This window comes from Eriocheir sinensis, chromosome 21 (genome assembly GCF_024679095.1).
Source record: "Eriocheir sinensis breed Jianghai 21 chromosome 21, ASM2467909v1, whole genome shotgun sequence".
In the NCBI taxonomy this organism is placed as follows: domain Eukaryota; kingdom Metazoa; phylum Arthropoda; class Malacostraca; order Decapoda; family Varunidae; genus Eriocheir; species Eriocheir sinensis.
The window spans coordinates 1,149,730-1,168,774 of NC_066529.1; the positions used below are offsets into that span (position 1 = coordinate 1,149,730).

A 19,045-nucleotide genomic window follows, 5' to 3' on the forward strand; every position below is an offset into this window, starting at 1 on the left:
CGGCCCCGCGTTCAGGAGGATGTGAGTTCAATCCCCGCCCGGTGCCACCAAGCTGGGATTTTTCAGACGCCGCCGAGTGGCTTAAAACTACCCACATGCTGTCCAGAAGACCACCTATCAACCCGAACTCTAGATTCTAGGATTAAAGATGAGCTCTGGGAGGGCAGCATGAGCCAATGCAAGATGGCGCCACTATAAACACTCGCCTGCGCCAGAACGGGCTGGGCCGAGCATCAGGACCCACCAGGAAGAAGCCTTGGACTGACCATCAGGATCCACCAGGAAGAAGCCTACCGGCGCAATAGGCCAAGACATAAAAAAAAAAAAAATAAATAAAAAAATAAAATAAAAAATAAAAAAAAATAACTCCAGTTGTTTCTCCTGCATCTGATACAGCTGCACCCCCAGCACCAAAAATCCCACAGGAGATGGTCAGTATCAAAGTATTTTTGAAATGTATTAACATCAGAGAAGCTTGCCAGAGCAAGGGGCAGTGCACAAAGGAAGCAGTGGTAGCTGTAAGAGATGTACATGCCAACAGAATTTCATGAAGTTGATGAAGAACAGTCGGCTGAGATGTTTGAAGACTGGAAACTTATGATCAAGCAGAGGAGAGTGAAAATGAAGATGAAGATGAACAGAGTGAAAATTCAGTGTCCTTAATGTTATGTTGAAACTTCCTCACTTTGAGCAGCGTCGCACGTCTCCAAGAAGACATCAAGACAATTGTTGTGGATGAAGTTGATGCCCCCAGCTCCCAAGAATCCTGAATACACTATCAAATTACTTACATAGAGAATACAGAGAGAAAATAAATGGAAGTACAGATAGAATGATGGAATCCATTGGAGAGTATTTAAGTAAGGAAATTTTTTTGTCAGGCTCTCAAATTTTTTTTGAGATTTCTGAAGCAATAGTAAAAGTTTCAATGAAATGTCAAGGAGAGGATGACCAGGAAACATTCAAAAGGCAATGAAATCACTAGTTGAACACTCCTTACAGAAACTGTTCTGGCATTCAGAAGAAAAAGTTGAAAGCTTATAATAGATGCTTAAGAACTTCTGTAAGGATGCTCTATAAAGCTGTTGGAAAATCTAGTTTTCCTCCAGCCTAAAGAAACATACAAATGGTATAAATTTGGTAAAGGTAGATTAAATAATAAGATTGTTATACATTTTATTTGATAAATAAAGACTGGAATCATTTCTGTTCTGAAGCTTAGATGGGACAAAAAACTATTGGCTTTAGGGCCTCTGATCATGTTGCGATGCCTCTTTGCTCAACAGACACCATCGAGGGCAGACGTGTTGTTTGTATCATAGTCACGAGACCACTCCTCACCTATTTGAGAAGCTACGCTCTCCTCAGGAGTGACTGTATGTGGTGTAACCACTGCTAAGAAGATGGTAAGTTACTAGAACCCTGTTGCTGTCCATGACCTGTGTACACCAGAAAATCAAAACATTCAACGATCATCCCCCAGCCTTCCACCCATCTGCCTCAGGTCAGTAACATATCCTTGTTTTGGGGGCATCCCAGGCAGCTTACTGATACTAAGATCTTAATTATGAGAATAGGGGCTGGCTCGCTAAGTGTGTATGATAGTTGGCTTGCAACTGAGAAGGTGCAACTTCAGTCCCAGCTCATAGGAAGAACTATAAGGTCTTAGCTGCCTAGCTTGGGGGATTCTTGAATCATCTTTAAATTATTAATAGGAATTACTCGGCTAGGTAGTGCCGAGGATTATCAACTGCATTCCTTAGCGGATTATTTTACTTCATTATTTTGTACAGTAGAAGGTCGGTTCAATAATTTACTTTTTATTATGTCTTTATAGACTGACTGGGCTCATTGTCACATGGGGTAGGTCAGTATTGTGGACCAAATTTGAATTGCATTAAACAAAAGTTTTCTGTAGAATCAGTAATGTGTTGCGTATTGAGGGTCTTCTGTTAATTTGGTAAATCTTTCCATGTACCTTTTGTGTTTGACAAGCCTGTGTTCTTACATCAGTTTTTTAAATAAATACTTCACCTAAATTGCTCTTGCTAATCTCCTTAAATCCATTTAAACATCCCAATAAAATCCCTATGCAGTCCATGTAAGATATTATTAGTTATTATTATTATTATTATTATTATTATTATTATTATTTTTTTTTTTTTTGGGGGGGGGGTCTTTCTCTAAGGTAGGTTCCTAAAGCCTTGTATCATATTAGTCATTCTTCTCTGTATGGGCTCTAGGAAATTTATGTCCTTTCAGTAATAGGGGCACCAAAACTGATCAGTATAATCCATGTCAAACTTCCTACAAACTTTTTAGGAAAAAAATATGGCCTTGTTAAAAAAAAAAAAAAAAAAAAAAAAAAAAACCTACTGAGAAAAGATGTAAGGTAAGGTACAGGTGGATGCATATGCTACAGTTGATGTGGTGCTCAACTTTGATCCGTTGGGCCTTTGAGCCTGTGGTAGGCAAGAACCAGTTACCCCAGGGCACGGGCCAATGTGAAATCTGGGATTGCCAGTCTACCTTCCCCAGGTACCCAATTATCAACTAGCCTGAAGGGAAGTATGAGCAGCTGAGTGAGATTAAAAAAAAGAAAAAAAGAAATGACCTTCATTTAGTCAAGAATGTAAGGGCCAATGGTTTTTAAGAGAACCAAAGAAGATTATTTTAAAGTTGTTTCACTTGACTTAGTAGCAAAGATATGGAAACAACAGCAGTGGGAAGAATAAGTTAATGTACTTCTGAGAAAGACACATTGATCACCATGGCTTCGTGTGGAAGAACTCGTATCCTAATGAATCTATGAATATAATATGAAATATTTAAGTCACCAAATAAACTGTGGGATGGGTTTTGAACCATTACTGCCTGGCACAGCTAAGTTTGTAGAACTTTTAACTTATGGGTATAATAAAACAATATATTTCACCCTCAGAAATATATAGCGCACCTATTCCCTAAAGTGTGCCTCAGTGTTTTAGTGGTCAGCATGGCTGGCTACAACTTTCTTGCCCTGCGTTCAAATCCTGGTCAAGGCTGGCAGCTCACCCAGCTGTTCATCCTCCCTTTTGGGCTGGTCGATAAATGGGTACCTGGGGAAACCTGGGGAGTGAGGAAGGTAAACTGTGGCAATCCTGCATTTCATATTGGCCCCTGTCCCAGGGTAATTGGTTGTTGGTTGTTACCCACCACAGGCTCAAAACGCTAATGATTTGGAGATGAGCACTGCAGCTACACGTAGCTATAGCATATGCGCCCACCTTTACCTTTGCTACCTATTCCCTAATTATTTCTGCTCTACTACTTTGCACTTCCAGATACTCACACTGTAGTTATTCATTGGCACGAACGGTAACTCAGTCCACTGCAGGAAGAGGGAGATGAGATGGTATGGGGGGATGGATAGACGATGGCCTTGTTGACCATAAAGACAGTGGTGGTGATGGTTGATGAAGTGCTGGTCAAGGCTTCATTCCAGCCACCTTCTCCCCCACTGACACACACACATAATATTTAATTTTTAGTTACTGCCTCTTCACTACATATCAGCCTGCTTTGAGCTAAAAAAGAGCTTCCTCCTGTTCCAGTAAGTCCTCCCTTGCTGCCTACAATGGGCAATAGTGTTGTTCTCATCACCAGGGTTGCACACAGAGAAAGTAGACGCTCTTTGACATGACTGTAATGGCAGAACTGCCTATAGGCTTGTGGTGAGGGTGGGATATACTGCCTGACTATATAGTGTTGACAAAACACTATCAGGGTTGTACTTCTTCCAGAATTTTTGTGGGATGAATTTGAAAATCATGCTCAAAAGAGGTGCTTAGCAGTTGCTCACTAAGTCACTCAGTAGTCTCTTAGCAGTGTACAGGTTTAAAAGTAATGTAAAATATCAACTATATTCATAAAATCACAACATAGTAATTCGTTCTCAAGATTAGAGTAATATAATATGTTGTTAGGTTGACATTGCCCCTTACAAATTAATGTACTACATTTCAGTTTCTTCAGAACAGAGAAGATACTTCTAAGAATCTCTCTCCTCCATCATGAAGGCTGTTATACAGAGAGTACATCGGGCTTCTGTCACAGGTGAGTGGTCATAAATTGTCAAATTTAAATGCTTGTTCTCGTGCTGTTAAAGATAGAGGCCAGCTCACAAAAATTACCCAAGCCTGTACACTCTTACTAATCATGGTCTTTACATTTCTGCCCAGATTCTCACCAAATCTGTTCTTCAACTTGCCAAAAATTTGTTAATCCATAGAAAGTGACACAACCTTGCTTTCTCTAATTCTCTCAAGTCTTATGGCATCTAGCAAAAAATATCTTCTAACAGTTTTACTTCATCTTTCCCACCTCTCCTTTGTCCTGATGGTAACAATACTGTCACATGTCTCTAAAGCTGAACTATTCACTCAACTTTCTCTAAAAATTCCATTCCTCCTACTCATTCCCCTTCTGACTCCACTATGCCTGTTATAAAAATTTATAAGAATGATATTTTCTATGCCCTCTCTGGCCTCAATCCTCAGAAGGCGTATAGATCTGATGGAGTGTCTCATATTGTCCGCAAATGAATGATTTTAGAGCCTGGTTTGTCACTATAATTGACTTAATTAGTGTATATAAATTATAGTACTCACAGTTGGGTGAGTTGTCAAGCCCTCATAAATTCTTCAGGAGATTGGTACTTTGGAGAAATATGTAACATCATTTATTGTTACTTTTTTCTATCTTCATCAGTTGGGGAAGATGTTATTAGTTCCATAGGAAGAGGCCTTTGTGTCCTGATTGGCATCCACAAGAATGACACTAAGCAGGACATGGAATACATGTAAGTAAATTCCAGTAAAGTTGTAATATTAGTTTGTTGTGTTATACTATCAAGTAATTATATTTATGAATAGGTTATTGTGAAGAATACTGTAGAAACATATGAATCCAGATTTTGATATCTCGGCTTGTAAGCTCGTTACATTCAGGAAAGAGCCTTTAACACTCTTCTATAGAGGATCCAGAATGTTAAGAGCATATGTGAGTTGGCTCCCTTGGATATTTCTCTGTTGGCTGCTCTGTCACATTAATCCAAACAGTCACTTTCTCTTGTATGTCAGCTATTACCTATTTCTAAATTAATTTTTAAAACTTCTAAAATTTAATTTTCTAATATGGATAGAAAGTGGTTTCATTTTTTTTTTTTTTTTTTTTTTTTTTTTTTTAATAAGTGATTTTGTATGAATACCACAACACTTGACAACGTTGCTATACACTCAGCCACCGAGGTACTGTACCTCCCTCCCTGCTGGCTATGGTTACACCCAGGTCTTTTTATGAGGGGTACAGTGTCTCATGAAATTTTGCCCATGATCTTTTTGTTCAATACATGATTCTCTTTTACAGGGTTCGTAAGATACTGAATACTCGGCTATTTGAAGACAAGACTGGGAAACGATGGCAGCTGGGTGTTAAAGATGCTGGTCTTGAAATACTTAGTATCTCTCAGGTTAGCATGTTTCTTTATTCAAAATGAGAAATGAGTGATTTTTTTCGCATTAAGTACAATTTTGAGTGGTATCTGATAATATTTGTCCCTTGGTTAAGGAATCTTTCTCACATAGATTTATCTGCAAAATTTCAGTTCACGTTGTATTGTGAGCTTAAAGGCAATAAACCCGACTACCGATATGCAATGCCCGGAGAATCCGCACAGCAATTTTATGAAGGCTTCATGACTCATCTATGCCAACAGTATAAGGGTGATATGGTGCAAGGTAAGATAACTATACTAAGCATATTGACATGACTGCAGTGTAGAAGGGATTTCAATTGCTGATGGCTGATCTTTCTTTGTGCTTTTAACTATGAATGAAAACGTCATCTGTTATTCTGAATTTAAACTTGTGATAAGTTTCTAATGGCAAAATAGTAGCATAATAAGTAATAATAAGTTGTACAATTAATGTATAGACATGAATGAATAAATGGTCTGAATGATATAAGATTTGGTTGGGAGAGCTATTTGCTTCAATGGGTAACCTATGTATACAGTAAGCCCTTGTTTTTATGGACCTCAGTATAATGAATTTCGGCTTTGACAGACTTTTTTGCCAGTCTGATATGTGTGAGGACGTACCGAACAAGTTGAGTAATTGCAGAGTTAGGTTTCGGTGATTGGCTGGCCAAGCATATACATGCACGTCTGTCAGCGTAGCACGCAGAAAAGGTGGAATCTATTTATGAGGAAATGAAACATGTATTTAAAAATTTTATTACAATTTTTTTTTTAACTAACAAACATCTCCCATTTTTACAGATGGAAAATTTGGGGCAATGATGCAAGTGCACATTGAAAATGATGGACCTGTCACAATCACTATTGAATCTCCTCAAAAGAAGACAAGTGAAATGAATGATTAATAATGTACAACAAGGTTACCAGAACTTTATTTATTACTGATAATAAAACTTAATGAGTTTACAAACGCTTAACTTATTCTCATTAGGTTGCCATTTCCGCAACCATGTGTTTAACTTTTGCGAATGATGCAATGACTGCCGAAAGTTGTATCTTTTCAGATGCTCCTGCAGACAGATGCCACTCCACCTCTGATAAGTCCTGCACTAACTGTATTCTTGCTTCCACAGGAAATTCAACTGAAAATAATTTCATACACTTTTAACAGCTGTTCAGCCACAACCAAGCATAGAGACAGTAATTTAATTTTGCCTCTGGGTGAAGGTCTGAGTAGAGTACATTCTAATAATAAAATTACCCATTAAAAACATACCTCACTGCAAGTTTTATTTCCGAGACAAAATTATAATTAGTCCATTCTTTATATTTTAGTAAGCCACATACACCCTCCCCAATAGTATTCTATGTCTCACTCAGCTGTACCCAACCATGGAGCTGATAAGCTCTCATATATCCAAGCAATATAAGAATGATCTGCAATTAATTTTTGTATTACAGTAAAACCTTGACTATCCAGAAATCTGGCCTGACAGAAATAAAACAAGCCAGAGATAATTGAAAAAAGTATGATTAGCATAAGATTTGAAATTCCCATGATGTACTACTGTTTATTTTTGTTTCCTGCCACCACACCCATACCTTCAAGGAATCTAGAGAACACTAGAATCCCTGCCTGCCCTGCAGCACCACTTCCTCAACATGCTCTGCCCCCCAACTACCCGATTAGCTTGTGCCTCGCCCCCTCCTCGTTTTCTCTCTTTGTGGCACTCCTCGGGCCACTATCAAAGCATGTGTAATATTACAGAGGACTTTGTAGCCTCATAGCTAAGTGAAGCAACTTATAATATCGCCACACTGCTCACAACGGCCCCAGAAGGCTTTTACCGAACCCTGACGCAACTGAATCCATTGAGTCAGGGTTCGGTAAAGGCATTCTCAACCAACTGTATAGTCATGGGAGGTGTGACAATATTATAGGCTACTGTAGTAAGGAAGTTATATGGTCCTCTATATTATCACACATGCTCTGGTGGTGCCGTGAAGAGTGGAATGAGAGAGAGAGAGAGATGGGGGTGGGCAGTGGCAGATCTGCCCTTTCTAAGATTCACTGAGATCTGGGGGGGATCATTCCTGGGTGCCATATATATATATATATATATATATATATATATATATATATATATATATATATATATATATATATATATATATATATACATACAGTAAACCCTCCGTTATCCGGGTGCACCGTATCCGTATCCAAAAGTTGTTCAAATTGCCCGCGCGATGCCTCTAAGCTCTGCCCAGGTGCATATTTAATGAAAGGTTGTTAGATTTTTAACCCGCAGCCCCTAGCCCCACCCCCTGCAGAGACATAACGTGTTCATATCTCCTGATTGGTTGCTGCCTCCCTCCTTCCCCTCTCCCTCTGCCTTGCTCTCTCTCGCTCTCTCCCTCCCTCCTCCAGCATATATTGTCATTTGTGTGTTGTGTTTTTTGTGTTACTCGACAACTAGCTCCTTTTTGTCTTTTTCATCTTCCTATGACCACTCTCTCTCTCTCTCTTAGATGCAGAGAGAGAGAGAGAGAGAATATGAGATATGGTTGGTTGTAGCTGCGTCAGCGGCCAGTGACCTTGACAATCTCTCTCTTAGATACAGCGAGAGAGAATATCGTCATTGAAATAAAAAATATGCAATTCCTTAAGAAGATAGGCCATTACTTAATACATAAACCATAATATTCACTTACTTCTATGAGATAAAGTGTGGAGTTCAGCCAGGATGTCTTGAAGAGCAAATCCTTTTGCAACCTTGAGCTCTGACACTTCTGATACAAAGTTAAGGAGTAATGAATGAAGTAACTTTAAAATTATCCATCCCCAGACAGTATGGTGTTGCTATCATTATCAACAAATCCACAGGCATCTTATACCATTAAATTCTATACCCAAATATTTTTTGTGACATGAACATCCGACTGATTTTTATTCAAAGTTGTTTTAATTGTTGGGAAGCACAGCATTAAGTCTAGAATATGCCACCGTTGCTTTCTCCATCCCATCCCTGACACACCGCACACACCTCTTCCATAGTTAATACCCACTGCATGTATATGTGATAGCTGTGTTACATTCCACATCCATGTATCTGATGCATATGACAGAGTTTGGAGAATATTATTATTTCACAGACTGTTCTTCCCCTGAGGCAATGTAGTGGTGGCAGTCTAGGAAACAAAACCCTAAGGTCCTGGTTGGTGGTTAATTAGGTGTTGTCAGGGAAGCAGTTTATCAAAATTACCTGGGGGTGGCCTAGATCATAGAACATTTATATTAATCAAGTATATGTGGCAGGTGGAAAAGGAAAGCGTAATCCAAACTAATGATTAGAGTTCGAGAGAAGTCGTGGGAGAGAGGGCTCCGTCGTGACTTCTTCATGGCAAATACTTCAACAGTTAAATATCAAAGTAAATAAATAGTGGCAGACTCAGGTGGAAGGCCCACAAAAACTGTTAAGGGCAGCATATTACATAAACAACAGGATGAGGACAGTGAGAATACTGGAGCTTGCCTGCATTGTGTAATGGCCTCTACCTTCAAGGGAGACCTGCTACAGCCTCTTTCAGAGGACTGTTCTGCTAGTCTCTCTTGAGGCAACTCCAAACTGTAAGAATCAAAGTAGATGGAAAAGATGCACACATGAAGACAATTATAAATAGGTAGTTAATTAATATCAATAAAAAAGGATACTTTTATAAGCAGTTTCAAACTCTTCATTTAACACCCAATTCAGGATGTTAGTGATGTCAGAACGCAAAGGATGGCCTACACACATGTACACATTATCTTCTGTTACCTGGAGAAAAGGAGAAAAAATTGGGAATTACAATGTTTGAGATGCCACTGACTACAGGACAATGACTTCATGTCAGGAATTTCTGCATTTTGTTCCTGTTGCCCTCCTGAACAAAACTATTGTGAATGCCAAGGGCCGGTAGTAAGTATATATTTACAAAGATTTTGGATGTCCAATAGCCCAAAAAACTCCCTAACCTGAACAAGCACAGGTCCACTGCAATTCAATTAAAGGAATTTTACTGTGTACTTCCATGAGATCTAATCTGTTCTCATGACAAAATCACTGACTAGTGTAATTCAGATATCTTAAAATACATTTCCTCCCGTAAACTTAAATTGTAACAATATATGAAACTTACTTCATTGAATGCCATTGATGTGGACTGAAGAATATTTATAATTCTCCTCATATCTCCACCAGACAGTGTCAGCAAGGCTTTTCTACCATCTTCAGAAACATTTATTCTGCAAAGTTTGTTATGAAATTCAGTACAAAGTGCTGCTGCATTAACAATAAATTTGCATCAAATTCAAAGATCAAGAAAATTGAACACACAGTGAAGCACCAAGCTTTGCAACATTTAATTTTCCAGCTCTGTGTTTGCCGCAGTGCTGGGCACTAATGCTATTTAGTCCGCAAATCTGCAATAGCGGAAGTTTAATTTCATTTGCAGATTTGCGTATGACAGAAAGGTCGCTAATTTGCGGATTAGCATTTGCGGTATTACTTCCACTAACCTCCGCTAACGTGTGGAGGAGCCAGCCCAGTTCCCAGCGCGCCTACCCCTGCTAAAGGCTAGTTTACACGAGGCAAGTATAGAGATTCAAGTCAAGTGTGCTACAAGTTACTAGCCAGCAGTTCTATTTTAAGGCAAGTTGCCTCCCAATTGCCACTGACTTCACCTGTGTAAACATGTACTGGCTCATCATCTCCTGTTACTTAGTTGTATGACAGGCTCTCTGGTGGCCAGTCAGTCAGTTTGTAGTGGACCATGCACGAGTACACTTCTGCTGCCCCAACTTCCCACACTGCCTGTACGTGAGTCTGTGACCATGTACAAGTATCGAAAGACATCTAGCATGGATAATAGGCCTACAGACCCTACACCACGCTAAGCTGGTTAAGCTGTCCAATCCACCAGAGCCCAGCAGCCAGAAAATAACGTCACTATGGAACAGTAGGTGGAGGAAGTAGAGATGACAATGGAGGATTCATAGGAGGATTTTTTTAGACTTAAACATTCATTTCATGAATGTAAGGGACAGCCTCAATCTGATAGATTCTTCAAATATTAAAATAAAAACTGATTAACTTCAAAACTTTTTTAAGTTGTTGCCTTTTCCACTTTTTACAAAAAGCTATTCACATAAACCTCTCTGGGGATCTTATTATAAACATCATAATAAGTATTTTGAAGGAGACAGGGCATATGAATATGGAAACAGTTGAGTCACACTGATGAACTTCCTTTGGCCCTTGTCATGAAAAATAAGTTGAAAATAAATGCTAATCAGATTATTACAAATTAATTGGTATAATTACAAATCGTCCATACTTGCAGTAGCGTATGTATGGTCAATGCAGGTCATAAAAAAATAGTTTTATTTATACTCTAAGTCGTTAGAAAAACAAAAATTGAAACTTTGAATGCCATGCTACAGCATTACATCGCAAATAGCGTGAAAAGAAATTCAAGAGCTATTGACAATAGAATTTTTGTTTGCGGTGTCAAGTTTTGTGGCGGAAGACTGCAAATAGTGTAGCTATTTGCGATAGCAGATTTGTGATTGCGATTTAAACTAAATCTCAAAATTTGCAGAATTGTGATTGCAAAAGTTATGGAATAAGTTAGCGGATCTGTGATGGCGGAAGTTCAAATTCGTTAGCGATGCACAGCTCTGGTGTTTGGCACAACTCCCAAATATTCAATAATTAGTTTGATGGAAAACAGATTTACACAAAGCTCAAAAGCTGATCATTTAACAGCCAACACAAACCTGCCTTTAGCTTTTCCAGAATGCTTATCTCCACCTTCATTACCACCTTTGCTAATATGGTACCACTAGATATGCAGGCAGGTATTAGATTAAATAAATGTGTTCAGAAAATCAGAAGTGGCACAAACAAACAAAAATATAGCAACCCAAGTGAATCTGTTGTGCCTCTACTTTCATCATAATCACAAGCAGTGAATGTTTCTGTCTTGCAGGATCTCTATAAATCTCCAGACATAATTCATGTAAATAATAATTAAATAATTATAAATGTTGAAAATGATATAGTTTCACTATTACAAAGTTAAATATAAATGGAAAGCCTGATACTTACTGTTCCTGTTCTATGACATAATTCAGTCTTGGAAGGATCTGCTCTGAGGAGAGTGGGCCAAACCTGAAGCGTGTGCAGCGGGACTGAATGGCAGGAATAATCTTGCTCAGATAGTTGCAGATGAGACAAAATCTAACATTTTCTGTAAACTTTTCAATCACTGAAAAGAAAACATTGATATTTTATCATAATGCTTAAAACAGATTGATCAGTATAATATTTTGTAGTAAATGTAATCTCAAGGATTACTTAAGCAATATAATCTCAAGGATTAAGGACTAATAATAATAGTTATAGATATTGCCATCATCATAAGTCACTTATTTTCTTGTGAAGGCAAGTGGGGTATCATTTATGTTTTAGGAAATAAGTCAAAAGAAAGGTGCTTCCACTATTAGTCCAGGCAACTGAGGGTCGAGTGTACAGGAAAGAATATATAGGACCAATAATGGCAATTCTATGTAAAAGAATACACTTTAACCCCTTGGATGTGGACTTCCTACAAGAAGCATTACCAAGCTGCAGGAGTGGAGCAAAAAGTGGCTGGTACAATTCAATGAAGAAAAATGTAAAGTCATGCACCTTGGGAGGGGAAATCCAGCACACCAATACCACATGGGAAACACTCCACTATCAACCACAGAGGCAGAGAAAGACCTGGGAGTATATGTTACCAGGCTACCAGTGAAGGCAAAATCTGTACCAATCGCAGTGGAGGGGTTAAAAGACTTACCTAAATTACTACTAAATTATAGTCTTACCTCTTCTTAGAGCATTTTGGGCATCATTGGTCATGGCATCAGCTTCATCTAGGATAACCAATTTGAAACCTGATTTGAAAATGGTTCGCGTACTTGCAAAGTTCAAGATCCTCTCCCTCACTACGCCAATGCCACGGTCATCAGAGGCATTAAGTTCCAGTACCTGAAATTTTAATAAGCATGTTAGAGCATCTGAAGATTGAAGACAATTACCTCTCACTATGACAGCCATTACACTGAACCAACCAGTATAAATTATTGCAAGAAACACCTATACAAGGGGTGAAAACAGCATGAGAAATAATCCAAAATGTTTATATTGTCATATTATCACATACACTTTCTAATTCTACTTTGTGTCTGTTATGTAACATTCTTCCATGTCTCATAAAAGAAGTATTGCTTTTATTTACACTTTCCTGCATAATAAAATAAATTGCAAATTCAACCTCATATCTGAAATACTATACCAACATACTCCTTGTATATGAGATGTACTGCTTTCACTTACACTTTCATGTACAAGAAATATTTTCTAAGTAAAATTATTCACCTATCATATACGTCACTTAAAACTTGCTCCATTCATCACTGGCACTATTACACAGATCAAGATTATGGGGTGGCAGTCTGGATACTATGTGCATATCCAACTCATCTTAGACTTGATCCCCTTGTTATGTGGCTCTATTTTTTGCTACAATCAAAGTTCACCTTGTGGAAAATAAGTATGAATATTATTGGGTTTAGGCTGCATGAGGCAGGGAACATAAACATCAAGGGGTGATAAACATGGCATACAAGGTTCAAATTAAGTCATAACATGCCATAGTGTATGCAGGCCTCAACCTAAGGAAACCATTCATTCTTGAAGGTCTTTTGAAAGTGGATTTCTTGTTGTAAGTTGTTCTGCAAACACTTTAAATTGTTCACCAGGCAGGTGGTGTGAGGAAGTTAAGAAGTCTAAAGAACATTTACTAAATATGGCACAGGACAGAAACAAATGGAAACACTTGGGATGGATGGGCCTATGTCCTGTAGTGGATTGATACAGGCTGATGATGATAATGGTGTGATTATATTTTTATCTAATGAAGCACATAACATACCATTGAGTTAAACTCCTTTGGTGAGTAAAGTTTACGAGCACAAGCCAAAATAGTGGAAGTCTTTCCTGTACCAGGTGGTCCATACAAAAGGAGATGAGGCAGATGATCTGCATCAATGAAGCGCTCAACTGGAAAGAAATAAAGTCAATTACAAACCAATGGCAACAGCTGCTTCCTTCCATTTTTACCATTGCAGCAACCCACCCCTTTTAAGGATAGGGCAGCAGAATAATTATATATATATATATATATATATATATATATATATATATATATATATATATATATATATATATATATATATATATATATATATATATATATATATATATACATACCGTTGATGAGGTTTCAGGCCCCTGTCCGCCGCCATAGCATCGCTCCACAGGGCCGCTAACATTATAACAGTAATATTAGCACTTAAAGTTGTCCTCAATCCTCATATTTGTTAAGTCGTAGGATTTAGTGAATAAGTGAGTCTTCAGCGCTTTCTTGAAGATTGTTACTCCGTGGGCCCGGGTTCGAATCCCGGCCCGGACGGTCGGCGTGCAGCTCACCAAGCTGTTCATCCTCCCTTTCAGGCTGGTCGATAAATGGGTACCTGGGGAAACCTGGGGAAGGTAAACTGTGGTAACCCGGATGTTACACTGGCCCTGTGTCCCGGGGTAATGGGCTCCCTCCCACCACAGGCTCAATGGACAATGTCACGGAGATGAGCACCGAGGCCATGCGCTGCTACAGGGTATGCCCCCAACTTTACCTACCTTTATCATCCTGTACTTACTGGTGGCAATGATATCTTCATGAGAGATCAGTTCTTGCAGAGTTTCAGGTCGATACTTTTCTACCCTGAAAAAAGCACCTTTTTAGTTAATGATCCAATTTTTGCACACACACACACACACACACACACACACACACAAAAAAAAAAAAAAAGGGACACTCCCCTCCCCTCCCCCTGCCTTGAGTAAACAAGTAATGGAGAGAAGAGGTTTCCTAAACGTTTCCTTTGAAGACGACAGCGGGGACAAAGATATGATTATGTTGTACGGCTAGAGATGGAGTATAGTCTATGTTCTGACTAATTGACAAAGCTCAACTGACTAGGAAGGACAAGAAGTGACTACCATCTTCATTGGAGAATAGATTGAAAGAAACGTGTTGAGAGAGTAAAACATGACAGGTCTTCCTTATATCAGCAATAATGCAGAAAATTTAAGTGTTAAGCTTGTATTTTCAATATTATATATATTATTTCAATATCATATCTATTATATCAATGGGATCAACTGAAGAACTGCCCCCCCCAAAGTTCCCAATTGAAGATTCGCCCCACCAACTCTGCCCAACTGAAGAATTGCCCCCTCAACTAGAAATATCAGAAATTAATATATTATTTTTGGTTTATGCCTTTCGTTTGGCATCTCCATGCATAACCATCATTACACTTGGCATGTTTAGTCCAGTTCATTGCATCGTCACAATTGCCACACTTCACTTCATTTCTTAAAAGTCGATGTTGTTTAAGCCACAGGCAAAGGATCCTTAGTAAGCAGAGGGAGCACGACAGACTTGAATGTATCACGGGCCATGTCGAACTACAGACTGAATACATGAACCCAATGGTGCTAAAACTGATCACAAGTTGTGTCAGGTTAGTCAAAAATGTTAAGGTGAGGTCAGGTCAACTGCTGAGGTTTTGATCCCTTGATGTCAGGTCTACCGGTGAGGTTTTGTCAGGTTAGTCAAAAATGTTAAGGTGAGGTGAGGTCAACTGCTGAGGTTTTGATCCCCTGATGTCAGGTCTACCAGTGAGGTTTTGGCCGCCCGCTGTAGTCCTGTCATCAACTGAAGAATTGCCCCCCCAACTCTGCCCAACTGAAGAATCGTCCCACCAGAGCGGTCTGGGGGGCAATTGTTCAACTGATCCTATCAATGTTATCTCAAATATGCAAATCAGCATTGTACATAATTACTCAGATAGGGACCCAGCCACTGCTAGGAGGGATCCAGCTTAGGTGAATGGACTATAGCGACAAAATTCCACAAGTATGCCCAGTGGGCTGCTGACTGCCAGTGACAACAACCAACAGTGCAGCACGAGGTTTATTGAGTATATATCAGAAACAAGTACACCTAACCTGACCTGACCTAAACGAACAAACTAACCTAACCCTACTTGACCTGAGCTCTGCTGCCAAATGTGATAAATAGAAATGATCCTCGACAGACCATACAATAAGAACTGAATATCAAATGAACAAGTGATTTGCAACCACATCATTACGGCAGTGTTGTATGTGCACAAAGTATTTCATATAGCACAAAGGTGTCCTTTGCAGTGTATGTGCATAAAGTACATCATGAAGCATAAAGGTGTCCTTTGAAGAGATGGGTGTACTTCTATAATAATATCTTCCTAGATAGAGGTTGGGTGTACTTCTGTATATCCATCTTTAACTAGTCATTCTGGAAGATACACTCGACCAGCCACACTAGTCTTTCCCCAGCCCACCCACTGCATGCCTGGGCTGGTGCATCCGTCACCGTGCTGCGGGTCACCCTCCATGGCCTGCCCGGTGGTGCCCCGCCAGCTAGGAATAGGATTCGAGCAGCAAATTTTCATGAGTTTCCTTAGAGATGTAACTAAAGAAGTGTTACTTCTTTCGCTGATTATAGACAACTCGTGCATGCAATCATACTCTTGAAGAATGTTGATCGTTACACACTGTAATTTACTTGGCCAGCCCTCAAGTTTGTTGCCTTTAAAATCCTGCGATTACCAAACTGCCCAATATTAAGAATTTAACCTCCACGTACCATGGTAAGTTCACGTCCTTTTTATCCTGAATCCCCATGGCTGCTGCTCCGTCACGCCGCCCTGTCCAGTCCAGTCAGCTGGGCCGTGTTGTGTTGGGTTTTGGCGCGCGGCGGCCCTTGTTCTTGCTCTTGCTGCACAGGTGACCCGTTGGAGAGTCTGGCCTTCGCATCGGCACAACCTGTAAAAATAAAACAACACAAGCAGTATCCATTACAAATCTTCCAGTTCCCTAATTCTTGCACACCACATCTTTTCCAGAAAACTCTTCATGGCTTCTATAATTCTATCACTTGCATCAGTCCCAGCAGCAGCAGCATCCATTCCCTCTACGTTCTTGCAATCCTCCCATTCACATCCCAGCCACCCTCATCATCTCCGTCCTTTCTCTCCGGTACCTCCCACACACCAGTATCACATGCACGACAGTTTCATCCACACCCCTGTCACACATTTGGCACACTTTGCTGCGGGACTCAGACCACCTGTAATTTCTTGCATTCACATTCATACACTGCGCTCGAGCTTGGAAGAGAAGATCACCACCCAGGCTTCCATCATACCAGCTGACACACTGCGGGACTTCCTTTTCCTTGTACCACTCCAAAGTAGTCTTTCGCTCCATCGCATGCTTCCACCTCCTCAGACCGTCACCTTTCACTGCACTGTCTATCTCTTTCTTCCACTTTCTCACATTCCATTCTAGACCCTCACTATTCCTGTCAGTCACCTTCCATTCAAAAAATTATCTTGATAGAGTCACAGTACCTAAGAATGTAGACGTCATTTTTGGACCATTTTTCGCAGCGCCTTTCAAACACCGGCAAACCCTCTCTTTTATCTCTCTCTTGCCGGTATTATAAAACACTTTCGCTTCTCACATCACCTATTTCTAAAGGTCAAAGAAAGGGTCAATCGGGTTCTAATGAGTGTTTCTTCAGGTTCACGGTACAGTCGGGTACACAAGAAGGGTCACACTACCACCAGTCATAAAACTATTCCTGGTGTAATGCTGACTTGCCTGATGGGCGAGCCTCCCATAACCCACTTAGCCAGTGGGGGCACCTCTTTGGCCGACTGGTAAAGGAGTGGCTCTCCCGTTACGCTGGTCGCGGGTTCGATCCCCGGCGCCGGCAAACCTTTCCTTGTCTGGATTAATTTCTCGTGTGTTTCGTTACACGCAGAGATCGTGTTGGAGTACAGAAAAGAGAAAATTCTGGCATTTCACTGGAAATGCCCCAAACTCCTAGAAAACCCTGCCAAATAGGTGAACTTGGGCGACGAAGTTTAAAAATAGTACACCTTTCATATCTATGCAGCCGCCAATGAGCTCTGGAAAGTTAAGAGATAGCTTGAGTCTACATGATTCCTTCCCTATTCTCAGCGACTTAAATTAAGCTTCAGGTTTATATTCAGTCAAAGGACAACTTATTATTCATTCAGACATTCACTGCCAATTCCAGGTTTTCTGAGCCCCCCACTACCTCTCTCCTGGCCTCGATATGACACACCATATACTACTTATAGTTACTCAAATCTCAGAAACTAATAATTTGCAACAGAAGCAGTGCTGGAAATATCAGGACCACAGCCATAAAGTATACCTTAACCGCCCTAAATACCCACCAACAAGCATGCAGGCCGCCAAGCACACGAGTAGTCAGCCATTATATATATATATATCAGTACAGCATGTTCCCAAGAGCTGGCTAAGGTAGGCTAGATGGAACTTCACAGCTTCTCTTAGCGACCTTTGCTCATGACGGAAGCAATTCACTATTGTCATTACTAAACTTATTGTTAAAAGATGGCCATACAAACCTAATACGAGACCCATTTCCATTAATTGTATACTCAAGTCAGACTCGCCGCTCACCTCACTTGAGTGGCGAGTCTGACTTGAGTAAACAAATGCCGAGGCGAAAGAACACCTTCACGGCGTGGCTTATGTTCGGAGGTGATTTTGACCCTCTGTATATTTTTACGTCGGGACGTACCACACACCATCAGAAGCAGAAAAACATGCAGATTTAGAATCTGTGCTTATAAAAGTGATGCGACGAAAACCAGCAGAGTACTAAGGGGTTGAAGGGAAATAAGTGCAAGAAAATATTTATTCCCTACTTCATTTAACTCTGATTTTCGTATGTGTAATTTTACATTATTGTTACAATTTTATGCTAGTGTGATGCAGAATCTTCTCAGGAAGATGATGGTGGTCTCAGGTTTTCGTAAAAATTAATGTTGGGGTCAGGAAATAGGGTGGGAATGAGGTGTGTGAAGTCGTCGGTACCCTTTCTGGCAGAGGGAGTTATGGGAGGCTCGCCCATCAGGCTAGTCGTGTCACTACACCGTAATGCTAAAATACATTGAAAATAGACGAATATTCCAGACAAGAACCAACCGAGCATGGCGCCAACTCCTGCATCCCCGCAAAGCTTTGAATCTCCGTCACGATTATTAATGAGCTTACGCAGGAACGAACTACAAATAAATCATAAATGACTATGATAATACAATAATATAGCTAGTAGCCGTAAAGCTAAAGGACATTCAAAATATACGAAACTGATGCCCACCTATAGCTGTATGTTGCCTGAGCAAGGCGATCATTCAGTATACTCGGTTTACTCGACTTTAAAGAGTAATCAAAAGCGAATTACTTGGTTTGGAGAAAGTAGACTATC

At 39.9% G+C, this 19,045-nt stretch overlaps 2 protein-coding genes across 3 annotated transcripts; one reads left to right on the plus strand and one right to left on the minus strand.

Moving 5' to 3' along the window:
* Positions 1–1,286: 1,286 nt before the first annotated feature.
* Positions 1,287–6,488, plus strand: LOC127001490 (D-aminoacyl-tRNA deacylase-like). 2 transcript variants are annotated; one of them, XM_050866051.1, is made up of 6 exons: positions 1,287–1,504; positions 4,006–4,095; positions 4,750–4,840; positions 5,407–5,509; positions 5,645–5,777; positions 6,320–6,488. In XM_050866051.1, exons 2-6 carry the CDS (start codon positions 4,053–4,055, stop codon positions 6,421–6,423), a joined length of 474 nt encoding a protein of 157 aa, XP_050722008.1. In that variant the 5' UTR covers positions 1,287–1,504; positions 4,006–4,052; the 3' UTR covers positions 6,424–6,488. The 2 variants fall into 2 exon arrangements, with proteins under 2 accessions (XP_050722008.1, XP_050722009.1); XM_050866052.1 differs by having other exon boundaries at positions 1,287–1,406.
* On the minus strand, positions 6,259–16,540 carry LOC127001489 (replication factor C subunit 5-like). Its single transcript, XM_050866050.1, has 9 exons — positions 16,361–16,540; positions 14,325–14,389; positions 13,541–13,668; positions 12,432–12,594; positions 11,671–11,830; positions 9,701–9,806; positions 9,234–9,339; positions 8,234–8,311; positions 6,259–6,660 (listed from the first exon to the last, which is right to left on the minus strand). Exons 1-9 carry the CDS (start codon positions 16,396–16,398, stop codon positions 6,506–6,508), a joined length of 999 nt encoding a protein of 332 aa, XP_050722007.1. The 5' UTR covers positions 16,399–16,540; the 3' UTR covers positions 6,259–6,505.
* Positions 16,541–19,045: the final 2,505 nt, after the last annotated feature.